The following is a 14,194-nucleotide window of genomic DNA, read 5'->3' on the forward strand; positions in this document are numbered from 1 at the left end:
AAAAATAAAATCATACAGTAATGATGATAACAGGGTACAGAAAGAAATAATAATAAGTACAGGGAACTTTCCAACTTCTTATCATACATGTATGCAAACATATACAACTAATGTAATTGAGGCATTGTATCCACTGAGTAGCTCTGAGCAATGGATGCTGGCTTCATACTGGCAGTTGTAAGCACAGAAAAAGCAAATGTCAGTTTAGGCATGACATGCTCAATAACTGAATGATAAGAAAAATATGTCCTTCTAAAATTGCCAGGGTTAATCAAGCCTTTTGTTTCACAGGCATTAACTCTGATAAGTTAGAATGTTTAATGTATAGTAGTAAATGCTCTTGTGAGAAACCTATTTTAATGAAAATATTGTATAGAAAAATTTCCTCTCTTTATGATTGTTATCCACATCATTGAATACTATTAACAAGGCTGAAAGGTTTCACTGTTGCAATGTCAATACTTTTATTTCCATTTTTCAATTAGTCCAAATAAAATGTTATACCAAGGCATTTTAAAAAAGCCACAAATGTGAAATCACTGGTTGGCTTCCCCCACCCTGCTTCAACCACAGATTTAAATTATGGAGGGAAAAAAAAAGCGCTGATGACTTTATTCAATATTATTTGCCCATTTTATGTCATAAATTGTTATTTTTACTTGCTTTGCATTTTGTTTCATAGCAATTACAGGTTCTTATCATTATTCATCAGGTAAACATACCATTAATTTTCATTTAGAGAAGCACAGAAGTAATTATATTTTACTTAAAAGAATCAACTAAGAAACATATCTATTTAAAAATGCCATAAATACCCATTCATTCTACTTAGCGTTCACAAAAGCTACAAGAAAGACATTCATGTACTGAATCTACTCCAGAAAAGGGGCACGCAGATGGTTAGAGGGGCTGAAGGACATCATGTATCAGGAAAGGCTGAAAGAATTGAGATACTTCTATTTTTCCACTTCAGAGAATGACACACAACAAATAACACTGATCATTAAGCTGAGTTTTCCTGATAAGGTCCATGTGATCAATGCATTCACTTTCGTTTTCTCATGTTCTCACCATCAGATGAATCAGTATGTGTGAAATAGAACATGATGTCTTCTGTTTAAATACACTAGAAAAATGGGAGGGTGGACAAACATTTTACACAAAGAAGTTGTGAAATCTCCATCCTTGGAAATACTGCCCAGCAATGTCTTTTAAACAAGGCACTGAACTAGATGACTCTTTAGGTCTAATCTAGTTTGTTTTACAGTTACTCCATTGAATGTATATTTTAAATGCAGAACGAAGTGACTGGTGCCCAATTAACAAAAGAATTACCAGGCAATTCAATAATTCAAATTCATTGTTCCATTCTGCTAGCTCTTTGTGTCAATACAGTCCCTGAAAAAGAATGAATCAAAATCACGGAAGAAACTTTTAGATGTCACTTTTGAAACCTCCTCCTTGAAGGACGACTATCACCAGTACTAGATCAGGTTACCGACACCTCTTCCTAGCTGATTACTGAAAACCACTAAAAAAGGGGATTTCACAACATTTCTGAATAATCTGTTTCAGTGTTGCATAACCCTTCTAGTGATTTCTAATGTCCAACCCAAAATTCCCAAGCTGCCATTTGCAGCTGCTATCCTTCACACCTTTTGCTACTATCAGAAAGGACTTAACTCCATCAACTGCTCTGAAGTGGCTGTAGACTGCAATTACATTTTCTCTTAGTCTCTTTTTGCAGACAGAGTCCAGCTCTCTCAGTATATCCTTAGAGATTATCTGCTCAATGTCTGTTTGTAGTCCTTCTCTGGGTCCTCTCCAGTTTCTAAACTACTGTCTTGAATGGGGCCCTGAAACTGGACACCATTTCCAAGCGCAGTCTTACCAGCACTGGGTAGAGGGGAATAAAGACTCTCCTCTGCTGGTCATGCTTTACATGATGTCCTAGCTTGCAGCTGCACTGGCCTGTATGATCAGTGCATCCAGCTCAGTTGGCAGTTTGTCTGATTTACAATGAGACTACATGCTTGGCTTATATTCTGTTTGTCATTCCTCAAAGCCCGTGTATGCTTTTCAGCAGGATTACTACTCAGCCTTTTTCCTCCCAAACTGTACCGATTCTGCACGTTATTCCATTCCAATTCATGACCTTTCTATATTACCAATCATCGAGTGTTTCAAGGACCCTGTAGACTGTAGTTATACTCTTCAGCATGTCAACCCCTACCTCCTCAATATTCTCAAATCTGTTGATAGTGAGTGTTATCTGTGCCACCAGTGAAGGTATTAACTCCGGTGTACTCTCCTGGCTACCAACTGCATGTTAAACCACCAACTGTTGCCCTTCAAGCCCAGTAATCCAGCCAATTTTCAAATCACCGAGTGTGCTGTTCTTTCAAGAACAACTCCAAATGCGAATACTGTGGGTGACAATGTCAAAAGTATTTGTGTTAGTATTCCTGAATTGGATGCAGTCTACTCAAAAGAACAGCTACTTCTGCAGTGAAATCCACTCATTAAATGATCAATATTGACTTCCCACTAGTCAATGTACTATAAAGAACCAGTAGTGTGGCATACTGTTATTACTGATGTGTTTGCTTTTAATTTGCTGAATATCTGAACAAGAATTGTATTGAATGAAGTTAAACTGGCAACAGTTCTGTAAGAACAGGAAGAAATACAAAGTGAGAAGAAAGTCTAAGAGAATGCCATCGTGGCAAGTGTTAGTGTGTGAAAAAAACAAATGATAAGCATTTAAGCCGTTCTTTATGTTTGACTCGTTCCACAGCAGTTAGAAAATGCACTTTGAAAACAAGCTAGATTTCTTTGCATACATTGTTGGAACAGGCAAGTATAAACGCCAATGAATTCTGGCACACATTTCTCAGCAGCTGTAAGAGCAGCTTACAACATGCACTGTCCTACCTTGCAGCTGCATTGGCCGGTATGATCAGTGCATGAGCACTTCCCCAACTCTGCGTCACAGCTCTGTGGATCAGTCCCTGCCAGGAAGCACTGGCAAGCAACACATTGTGGATAATTCCAGTAACCCAACCTGCACTCAGTGCATTTATCCCCAGAGAATTCAGGACGGCAGAAGCAACAGCCTGTATTTAAGTCACACTGAGAACTCAGGGCTCCAATGAGGCTGCAGTCACAGGGCTAAAAAGGAGAAAAACAAGGAGAAAATTGCAATTGTGTAGTGCATCTGACAAAAAAACAAAACAAAACAAAACATCCAAACAACAGCCCAACCAACAAAGAAGCAACTCACCTCTTTCAAGTATCTGTAAATAAAGTACAGCAGTGAATTTCCACTCTGAAGGTAATATATCTGAATTACAATGCTAGGCATTTATCTTTATTCAACAAAGGTCAAGCAATTACATTAAATACATTTACAACGCTGTTTTCTTTTTGAACAGATATTACTTATCACTGATAAGCTAGGCAGTAAAATAAAATAAATCCCAAAAGGTCAAGACAGTGCAATACTTTGTGGACAAAATTAATTTAAAAACAAGTGCTCTCTAAGAAGTGCTTTCTATATAAATCCTCTGCAGGGCATGTTCAGACCACCTCACTAGAACTGGAATTGCTCAATGGTCTCAGTGGAATCTAGTTCAATGTTTATTACTCATCAGACAGGTAACTAGCTTCTTTGTACAAGCAAGACTCTTAGATGACAGTAATTACAAGGTAAGGGGTAGAGATTTAGTCATGTGGTGTAGTGGGAAGTAAACTTGCTCACAGAATGAGACTTGCACAGGAAGGTAAAGGTAGAAATAGGTGATTTGCCAGGGGGGTCTAGATATTGAGTATGGAAGTAAGTAGCAGGGAAAGCTGCAGGCTTCCAAAGAATAGAAGAATCCCTCAGTGTTATTACTGTGACTGTATACAAAGTCAGCACAGGACATTTGCTGTGATCACTGGCATGACTGGAATCTCAGATGGAGAAGTTCAGCTTACAGAAGCAAACTCAGTCCCAGTAGTACAGGTTACTACAGTAACTGACATGGATAGACTTGTTAAAATTAAGGAGACAAAGTTGAAAAATGGAGAAGAAAAACACAGACTGAGTTTCTACGCTGTAATACTTACAGCACCTTTCCTCTGATCTGAAAAACCATTTATAAAGAAGGTGACTATCATAGAATCATGGAAGTATTCAGGTTGGAAAAGGCCTTTGGGATCACTGAGTCCAACCATCATCCCTACTCTACAAAGTTCTCCCCTAAACCATATCCACCAACACAACATCCAAACTACCCTTAAACACATCGAGAGATGGTGACTCAACCACCTCCCCGGGAAGCCTGTTCCAGTGTCTAACTGCTCTCTCTCTGAAGAAATTTTTCCTAATGTCCCCTCTAAACCTCCCCTGTTGCAGCTTGAAGCCATTCCCTCTTATTCTGTCACTAATTACCTGTGAGAAGAGACCAGCACCAACCTCTCTCCAATGACCTTTCAGGTAGCTGTAGAGACTGATGACGTCTCCCCTCAGCCTCCTCTTTCTCAAGCTAAACATTCCCAGCTCCTTCAAGCGTTCTTCATAAGATTTATTCTCTAGGCGCTTCACCAGCTTTGTTGCCCTCCTCTGTCCTCACTCCGGCACCTCAATATCTCTCTTGAATTGAGGTGCCCAAAACTGGACACAATTCTCCAGGTGTGGCCTTGCCAGTGCTGAGTACAGGGGGACAATCACCACTTTTCTTCTGCTGGTCACACTATTTCTAATACAAGCCAGGATGCCACTGGCTTTCTTGGCCACCTGGGCACACTGCTGGCTCATATTCAGCCACCTGTCAATTAGAAAGCCTAGGTCCTTTTCTGCCAGACACTTTCCAGCCACACTTCCCCAAGCCTGTAGGGTTGCCTGGGTTTGTTGTGGCCCAAGTGTAGGACCCAGCACTTGGCCCAAACCATTAACATGATCCCAACGACCTAATCTATCCAAGTCTCTCTGTGGAGCCTCCCTGTCCTCATGTGGATCAACACTCCTGCCTAGCTTGGTGTCATCTGCAAACTTACTGATAATGCACTCTATGTCCTTATCAAAATCATCAATAAAGATCTTAAACAGAAACTGTCCCAACACTGAGCCCTGAGAAACACCACTTGTGACTGGCTCCAGCTGGATTTGACTCCATTGACCACCACTCTTTGGGCCCAACTGTCCAGCCAGTGCTTGTTCCAACAGATCATATGCTCATCCAGGCCATGAGCAGCCAGCTTTTTTATGAGAGTTCTACGGGGAACCATGTCAAATGCTTTTTGGAGGTCCAGATAGACAATATCCACAGCCTTTCCCTCATCCAGTAGTCAGGTCATCAGGTTATAAAAAGAGATCAGGTTCATCAGGCAGGACCTGCCCATGCTGACTGGGCCTGGTCCCCTGGTTATCTTCTGTATATCTTCTAATAACACTCAAGATGATCTGCTCCATGACCTTCCCCCATACTGAGGTCAGACTGACAGGTCTATAGTTTCCTGGATCCTCCTTTCTGCCTTTCTTATAGATGGGTGTTACATTTGCTGCCCTCCAGTTCATTGGGACCTCCCCAGTTAGCTAGGACTTCGGGTAAATAATGGAAAGTGGCCTGGTGATCACGTCTGCCAACTCTTTCAACACCCTTGGATGTAACCCATCCGGTCCCATAGACTTGTGTGCACCTAAGTTGTGTAGTAGGTCTCTGACCACTTCCTCTTTAATTGTGATGACCTCATTCTGCACCTCCTCCCTGTCTCCTAGCTCATGTGGCTGTATATCCATGGAACAGCTAGTTCCACTGCTAAAGACTGAGGTAAAATAGGTGTTGAGCACCTCAACCTTTTCCTCATCCTTTGTTACTAAGATTCCCTTTGCATCCAATAAAGGAAGGGGATTTTCCCTAATCCTCCTTTTAATGTTAATGGACTTATAGAAACTTTTTTTATTATCCCTAACAGCTGTAGCTAGTTTGAGCTCTAGCTGTGCTTTGACTCTCCTAATTTTCACCTTGCATATGTTCACTTCATCTTTATAGACTTCATGAATGACCTGTCCCCTCTTCCAAAGGTCACAGACTCTCTTTTTGTTCCTAAGGTGTAGCCAAAGGTCCCTATTTTGCCAGGCTGGTCTCCTACCCTGCTTACTGTTTTTTCAGCACATGGGGACAGCCTGCTCCTGTGCCTTTAAAACTTCTTTCTTGAAGTGTGTCCAGCCTTCCTGGATTCCTTTATCCTTCAAGGCAGCCTCCCAAGGGACTTGGTCAATCAGTCTCCTGAGCAGGTCAAAGTTTGTCCTCCGTAAGTCTAAGGTGGCAGTTTTACTAACCTCTCTCCTTGTTTCTCCAAGGATCAAAAACTCAATCATGTCATGACCACTGTGCCCTAGATGGCCTCCAACTTTTACTTCCCCCATATGATCTTCCCTGCTCACCAGAAGCAAGTCCAGGAGGGCACCCTCCCTTGTTGGGTCACGTATCAGCTGTGTGAGGAATTTATTTCTAAACATCTATCCTTTCTCTCAAATGAAACAACAGAGTAAGAATCCTCCCTAGTCTACCATCCTTCAAGTCCTGGCATGTTTCTCTTGGGCTTGTCCTTAACAGGCTCAGTTATCTCCCCTCCCCCCTTCATATCCAGTTCAAATCCCTGTCAATAAGCCCTGTTAACTCCTGCCCCAAAACCTTTTTGGCCCTCTGGGACAGGTGCATCCCACCTGCCACCAGCAGGCCAGGTGTCTTGTATAGCAGCTTGTGATCAAAAAACCCAAAGCCCTTCCTATTATATATAGGAAAAAATCAAATGTAGTCTTTACTGAATGCCAGATAAACTATTTAATTATTGGTTAAATAGTAGACTGCAGGACGACTACCTAACCTAAGAAATAAAATCTTCTGACAGAAGGAACCTTATCCTACAAGATAGATTTTAACATAAAGCTTAGGAAGCAAATTGTTCGCCATAGACTGAAAAAGCTTGGTGTGCAATATCAACACCTAAATTACAATCAGATGATATGTTTGTTTTGTGAGCAAGCAGCTCGATGCAATGGTCTCTAACCCCCTGAGTTACGACAGCCCTGGAAATCTTGCACAAAGAGTGCAGGTGGGAGATCCACATCTCACTTTGCAGAAATTAGCTGCAACATACTGAAAGAGATGTGAACTGATAGATCATTACTAATTTAGATGGTGCCATGGAACTACCATACTAATGCACTCACATAAAAGACAATCAGAGAATATACTCCTGAGCTCAAACTGAGGTCTTCAACCTCATTATGCTGATTTCAGAAGCCAAGAGTCTGTATCACAGCAGCACAGTAGAGGTTTCACAAGAGGAGCTCTCCATACATACAAAAAAGAAATCATTCTTGATAATTAATTTGCAGCCTGAGCTACATGACAAACAGCCTTTTAAGAAGAGTGTTAATGGGGTATGACCATGTTCAGACACAACTGTTTTTTGGAGTAATTGGAGCAGCGCTATAAATCCCTCATCATCAATGAGAATGGCAGAGAGGAGAAAGCATTTGAACTTGGCACAAATATTCACTATCACCAGTTTTCAATCTTAACTGAATACTGCTTCCCTTAACTCAAGAGTAGGACATTAAAAACACCTTTCATGGCCTATTTGACATACTACTGTTTTTTTCCTTTTTCTTCTCTCTTTTTCGTTTCACTTCAGAATGTTTTTTAACTGTGTCAAAAACTGGAATAAGAAGGATTTAAATGCTAGTAACAAAATTTATGTCCCCTTTAAGAACAAAGGAAGAAAGTGTACTTTACAGTTAAGGTTTCTGCTTATTTTCTCCTCTTTTTCTGCACAAGTTGTCTCAAGTAAACTTCAAGTACAATTTCCCAGGGGTATCTCAATTAGGGTCAAAGTAAATTTGTTCTGCAAAGGTACCGTCAATTACCTGTATATCTATACACATTGTACAATACTGTGGTAATCTCCTCCATCACGTTAAACACACTTATAGTAAAAGAAACCAAGCTCAAGCAGAATACTCAGCATGACAGCAGTATAAACTGGGTGCTCAGTGTTACAGGCTGCTTCTCTGAGGCAGAGGATCCGCAGTACTCTAGTAACAGATTGCCAACACTTACACCACTGTCTGACAGCAAAACTCAATGCAGACACAAACCATGGTTAACAAACCTAAAATTGTGTTCCAGCTACAATGAGAAAGAGGCAATACACACAAAGATAACAGAGGTACACTCACCTTGCAGCCACTGACAATGTCATGGCCCCAGTAATTTGGTGCACATTTGTCACACATCTCTCCAACAGTATTGGGAGGGCAGATACAGCGGCCACTGATGGGATCACAGTTGTTACCAAAACGTGAACAGTCACAGGCTTCATGTGAGACAGAAAAAGATAAAGCAGAGGAAAAGTTACCCCTTTAGGTGACACCTGGAAAGGAGCCCCTAACAGGGTCAGAATCCATAACCAAAACGTTTACCATATAATGAACTCTTTGCTGTGTGAGGACACAGCGGGGCAGGAAAGGTAGGGTAAACACAGAGAAACCAAAACCAGGAGCAGTGCACCATGGATTAATTGAGGTCGAAGTAACTGCAGTGAAAACAGAATGGGAAAAATAAACGCACCAGCTGCAGAAGTGCAGAGGCTTGCTAGATGGTGCACTCATGTGACAGCTGCATGGCTTCTTGGCTCAAGCTGTCTCATGCAAGAAGCCACCAAGACTGACTCTGAGCCCTCTAGGTAGGGAACCTGCAGTGTATTTAACCTCTTCCACCAGTCTGAGCCAACCTCCTGAAATTTCTGCTGCTGTAAACAGACTCTTCTTAAAGGGCAAAAAAAGATGTTTCCGTTTCTTTTTCCCATTCTGCTCCTTTTTTTCACAAGACATGTATTCTGCCTTGATGGAGCATCAACAATACTTTGGGTTTGGAAGTGGTTCCAGAAGTGGTCTTTGCTCTTTAAGTATTATTAAGTGAACAACTCATTGGCGGCAGCTGCAGATTCAAGGCATGTAAGTGATAAGTAGTTCCAGGGTAGGAGACACCTAATTGCTTGGAGGAAGAGAACTGGTGCATGTTTATTTTCACAGCCATTGTCAACATTAACCCTGAGGTCAGAGCAAAGGCATCACAAGCAAACTATCTCTCTGAGTCCGTTCCTTGGGGGTTTTGTTTATAGGGCTCTGTTATATACAGTTTATTGCTGAGAGCTGTATTTCTGCTCACTGCCTTTACTGTGGGAAATACTGAGTAAAACCAGAAAATAAGACATTGTGCAAGATAGAACTCAGATCTATAGTTCAAATAAGAAGTAATCTTTATTTCTGCCCCTCAATGCTTTCAAATATGGTAACTGATGCAAAGAGTATAGTAAGTTTTGCCTCCATCAGGCCAAGAACAAGATGTTTTGCATGCTACATAAAATCTTTCGACATACTATGGCTTGAATATGTTTCAGAATACATCCCTCATTGGTAAAGTAAGGCTTTGGGATGTGACAGCTCATCTGTGGGCTCCCAGTTCTTACACAAAATCGATTCAAAAGGCATGGAGAGGAGGAAAGTGATACAGCAATATTTTTTACAATTTTACTTTTATCATTATTTAAAAGAATATGGAAAAAAATCTAATACATTTGTTGCAAGCAACAGTGAAACAGAAATCTCTTTTGTATCATTGCTGCTAGAATGTCAATGCTAACTCATGATGCTTTAGGGTTGTTTTGTTGTTTTTTTTTTTTACTTTATGGATTTTTATTGCACAACAAAAAATATATTCTTTTTGAATAAATGCTAGATAAAAGAGGTCCAATATTTTATTCGATACTTTACTGTCACGATGGAATTCGGTTTTGAGCACTTTCTTCCTAGCATGATTTAATATACTGTTATTAAATTCTGATTTTCTCTGTGATTAATTTTTTTTTTAACTTTTGTCATTTAAAGGAATATGTAAGAAGCCTACTAAAAATAAGTGGGGAAAAACCAGTGTTTTGAAAACAGAATTCCCCTCTATCTGTTTTATTAATTTTGGAGCTTCTAAAAATCTGGATTTTCTGAACATCTTTAGCTGATACGGTTACTTAAAATATTTGATGACCACAAATACTTCTGTATTTACAATATTCTTCAGATTTACATTACTTTCCATTTAATCACTTTTCCTTAAATTTTGTCATTTCATGTTTGCCAAGAGAGTAGTATAAATTTTAATGTGAAATCTTGTTAATTGCCCTCTCATTTACCTTTCCCAACAGCATGAAATTAACAACATTTTGCAGTATTTCACAATAGTGATGTGCTTTCAGACTGTGAAATGTTAGAACAAGAGACTCATCAATGAAGATATTTATATTTTTTACCCTCTGTACATGTACTAGGGGCTTTAGAACTGCAGATATCATGTGCATTTTATGCCAAGCTTTCTCATCAGTGAGCCTGTGAACCAATCTTTCCATTTTCCAAGGTGACAGTGTGTTTGAACTTTTCAAGGTAGTAAACATATTCTTAACCTTTCCTTCCTGTGGGACACAATACTGTAACGTTTTCAAATATGGTCTATAATCCAGCCTGGCTCAAGATTTATTTAACAGGAGAAACTGAATTTTGCTGCACAGATGTGGGTCTTGAGGTCTAGATGCTCCTTCCATTAAAAAAAAGAAAAAAAAAAAATTAAAAAAATTGAGTTAAAAAAAGCATAAAGCTAGATTTGCTGCTGACACTCTAGATGGGAAAGGAGGAAGAACAGGACACTAGGTACAGTGATTTCTGCTTCTGGAAAGCATACAGCTTCTGCCTGAAGAATAATAGCAGCAATATGTTTGGCTTTACAGCACTCTGCTATGAAGAATGCTGGGGAGCTGTCACCATTCTTGGCATCTCAGCAGTCAGCCACACTAGAGAACTATCTGTGTCTTCTGTGATCACACCTAAATTACTATGTGAGACTTTAAAAAGACTATTAGCAAAGACAGATACTTCCCTGTGAAGAGACCTATCAATTAGGCTCTTTTAAATATCTGTACTGCTTTCAGGACAGGATGTATTCATTTCAGTGTTTGACCTAATGTCCAAAAGGACCAACATAAATATAAAGAAGTGGTTGGATATATTTATGTCTGATGCTAGAGTTTCAGCATCTGGAAAAACACTTTATATTTGTTTGTGCAAGTGACGGAGTAAATAATTTTATCTGAAGATCTTGTTGTACACAAAAAGTATACAAGTAAGCAACATCCTAAATATTACTGTACAGAAATTTAATGAAAAAGGATCAGCCATCTAAGGACAGTGAAAAGGTTTGGGATAAAACTAGAAGCAAAGGAGATTTTTTTTCTCTCATTCGTACTGATCCCTTCAACATTATGTGATTTGGCAAGCACCGGAATCAGCCTTCTATGACACTCTTATCTTAACTAAACTACAGGAGCTTAATAGGAATTTTTTTGAAGGAAGTTCTTGCAGAAAAGGACATTCCCATTCTTTCTGAATATGGTAGATTAGCCATAAACTGGCCTTAAAATAGCAGGAATTCCTTGGGTCTTTTGTTCTTGCCTATCACCCTCCTTACCAATTGACTAATTTACAGGGCCGTCTACAAAAATACCTACCTGTCAGGAAAATTTCTTAGGCAATCCAAACCAGTTAAACTAGAATCTTAGTAATAAACAAACAAACAAAAAAATAAATACAGCTGCAATTGGCTGCAAAAAATTTACATACGAGTACACCCTCCTTCTTCAAAGTTGTAAAATCCATGAGCACAGCGGTCGCATTTCTTTCCTGTTACTCCAGGCTGGCAATAACACTGCCCATCTCCATCACAGTCAAAGGACTTGGAACCAAAAGAGTTGCAGTTGCAGGGAACACATCCTCTTGCAGACTGTAAGCCAAATGTTCCAGGCTGCCACAGAGAGAGGAAGAGCAGTAGATGGAATGATTGATTACTAGGAGAAAAGAGGAAAATCTGAGAGTGTAGGGAGATCAGGGTGGTTCTTTAGTTTTCCTGATTGAAATACTACTACTCTTAACAGATTGTAGCGGTAAAACACTGGGGTATGGGGCAATAAATATCCTACACAGCTGAATAAGAATAAAGATTTTAGAATGTTACCTGATTCTATAATGAATGCTCTCCAATGCAATGCACTTTCTACATACACCATTCCCACAAGAAATTGAATGTATGTCAGCTCCATATATATGTCCTGTGTTTGGGTTGTAAGATTATGTCAGGCAGAGTTTTTTGTTAAGATAATGAATTCAAATTCTTAGCTATGAATGGAGATTTATTGAACTGGAAAGTCTCTGGACAACTAGATTTTATCTCCCCTGACGGGGGACAGTATCTGTGTACAGTATTCTGCAAATCAAGGGCATAACTTTTGAAGGATATTTAGGAATAACTGTAGAAGAACATACATAATGAATTTGTTTAAATTACAAGCAAATAATGGGAATTTTCTATTTTTAAGATAAAAACTCTGTTTTGGCTTATATAAAACTAAGATACAAGTAGTCAATGAGCTTGTTTCTCTTCTATTTTCATTCTTAATTTTCTTTTTTTGCATTGAGTACCATAAATCTCCTACAGAACCAAAACAGACATTGTCATCTACAGTAATGTTTGCTCCTTAATTCCATTGGTGGAGTGCAAAAAGTATACTTGTAAAGAAGGGAAAACACGCTTATTTATATACTGTAATATAGAGTTCTGCATGAAGCTTTTAACCAAGACTCCATGTATTTCACTGCACCATCCAGCAGAGGCCTCTAGGAGTAACTCAAAATTCTGAACTCAGTCTTGAAGTGGAATAACTTAACATGGGAGTACTTTGCTACCTTTTTTTTCAGGTTCCACAGTGGAATTCCTAACATCTGGTGTAGGTGAATCTGCAGAGACTTCAGAAGGTTTCAATGTGAAAATCCTGAAATCTGTTCTCTGAGATTAATATTGGAGTTCCACATTCATAGGGAATATGCTGATAGGTATCAGAATACAGGACCACACCTACAGTCAGAATTTGGCCAGAAGGATCATATGAACCTAAGAAAATGCTTGATTATACATATAATAAATAATTATCCTGTTTTTAATTTCCAAATTCTGTGCTGAAATGTTTTGCCAATTAAATACTTCTGCATGACAAAACATATTAGGGAGAAAGAAATACTCAAACTCTTTTAATTAAACTCCAAGGTTCAATTAAATGTACAGACTATCTCTAGATATTCCTTTTCCACAGGAAGAAAAACACAGAAATGTGAATATGCAAAAATCTCAGGACAGACATGCAGATTAATGCAGCCTAGTAACCAAGGCACATCATGCAGCTCAGCTCCTGATAGAAAGCTTGACAGGATCTAATAAATTCTGTTTATAAGAGTGAAAGCCAGAAAAAAGTCTGATACATCAGCACTCCACACTGCTTGAAGGAAGAAAAGATCACTAGCATGCTGGGTTGTATTCTGTGACGAGCTCTGCACAATGAAAGACATTTGGATCAGTCATGCAAATTCGAAAGATGAAGCCCCAAGTTGAGCCCTCAGCAAAGCTTGTTTACACACAGAAAATCTAAGAATCACATTTACTGAACAAGAGAGAAGAACCTGGATGACAAAGAGGAGTTGCAAGGAATAAAGCCAACATTACTAAATCACTGCTTTGTTGGAAGTAGTTGCATCAAAATTATTTCATTTTAGAAACAAGTTAATTTTTTTTGTATGTGACAAACAATTAATACTTTTTTCATTTTGAGCATTACATTCAAATAATGGGTACTTCACACAGTTAAACTCAGATAACTTAATGGGAACTTTTACCACTAGCTATGTTTGATATTTCATTATTAGATTTTAACATTTTGCCCCTGGGCTGATCCTTCTATCAAACTCCTTAAGCTTTTGCTTCCTGAATCTTTAGAAGAGGAAGTCTTGTCATGCTGAAGGCCAGGAAAATCCCACTGATTTCACTGCTGTCTGTACATCACCCATGCATTAGGTGCATACTGCTGCTGATGGTGCTGCTTTTGGACTTATTCTGGTATTTGTCTTCTGGCCTTTATTGTCATTTGCACTATGAGAAGCCGTAGGAAGTACCCTTAAAGGCTGCCTGTCTTCTGAGCTTGTCAGTTTCTTGATACTTTCATATGTTGTGGCACAGGTATTTAAAATTAATATTTTTTAAAAAGCCTGCAGAGC

General features: G+C 39.2%; 1 protein-coding gene across 1 annotated transcript in view; it reads right to left on the reverse strand.

Moving 5' to 3' along the window:
- Positions 1 to 14,194, reverse strand: part of LAMA2 (laminin subunit alpha 2) — a 376,628-nt gene that overhangs the window by 118,076 nt on the left and 244,358 nt on the right. Inside the window, exons 21-23 of the mRNA XM_051616318.1 lie at positions 11,717 to 11,897; positions 8,231 to 8,367; positions 2,935 to 3,171 (exon numbers count right to left, since the gene is read on the reverse strand). Of these exons, the coding sequence (XP_051472278.1) occupies positions 2,935 to 3,171; positions 8,231 to 8,367; positions 11,717 to 11,897 (555 nt within the window). The remainder of the gene's footprint in view (positions 1 to 2,934; positions 3,172 to 8,230; positions 8,368 to 11,716; positions 11,898 to 14,194) is intronic.

The sequence above is a fragment of the Apus apus genome, chromosome 3 (assembly GCF_020740795.1).
Source record: "Apus apus isolate bApuApu2 chromosome 3, bApuApu2.pri.cur, whole genome shotgun sequence".
NCBI lineage: Eukaryota > Metazoa > Chordata > Aves > Apodiformes > Apodidae > Apus > Apus apus.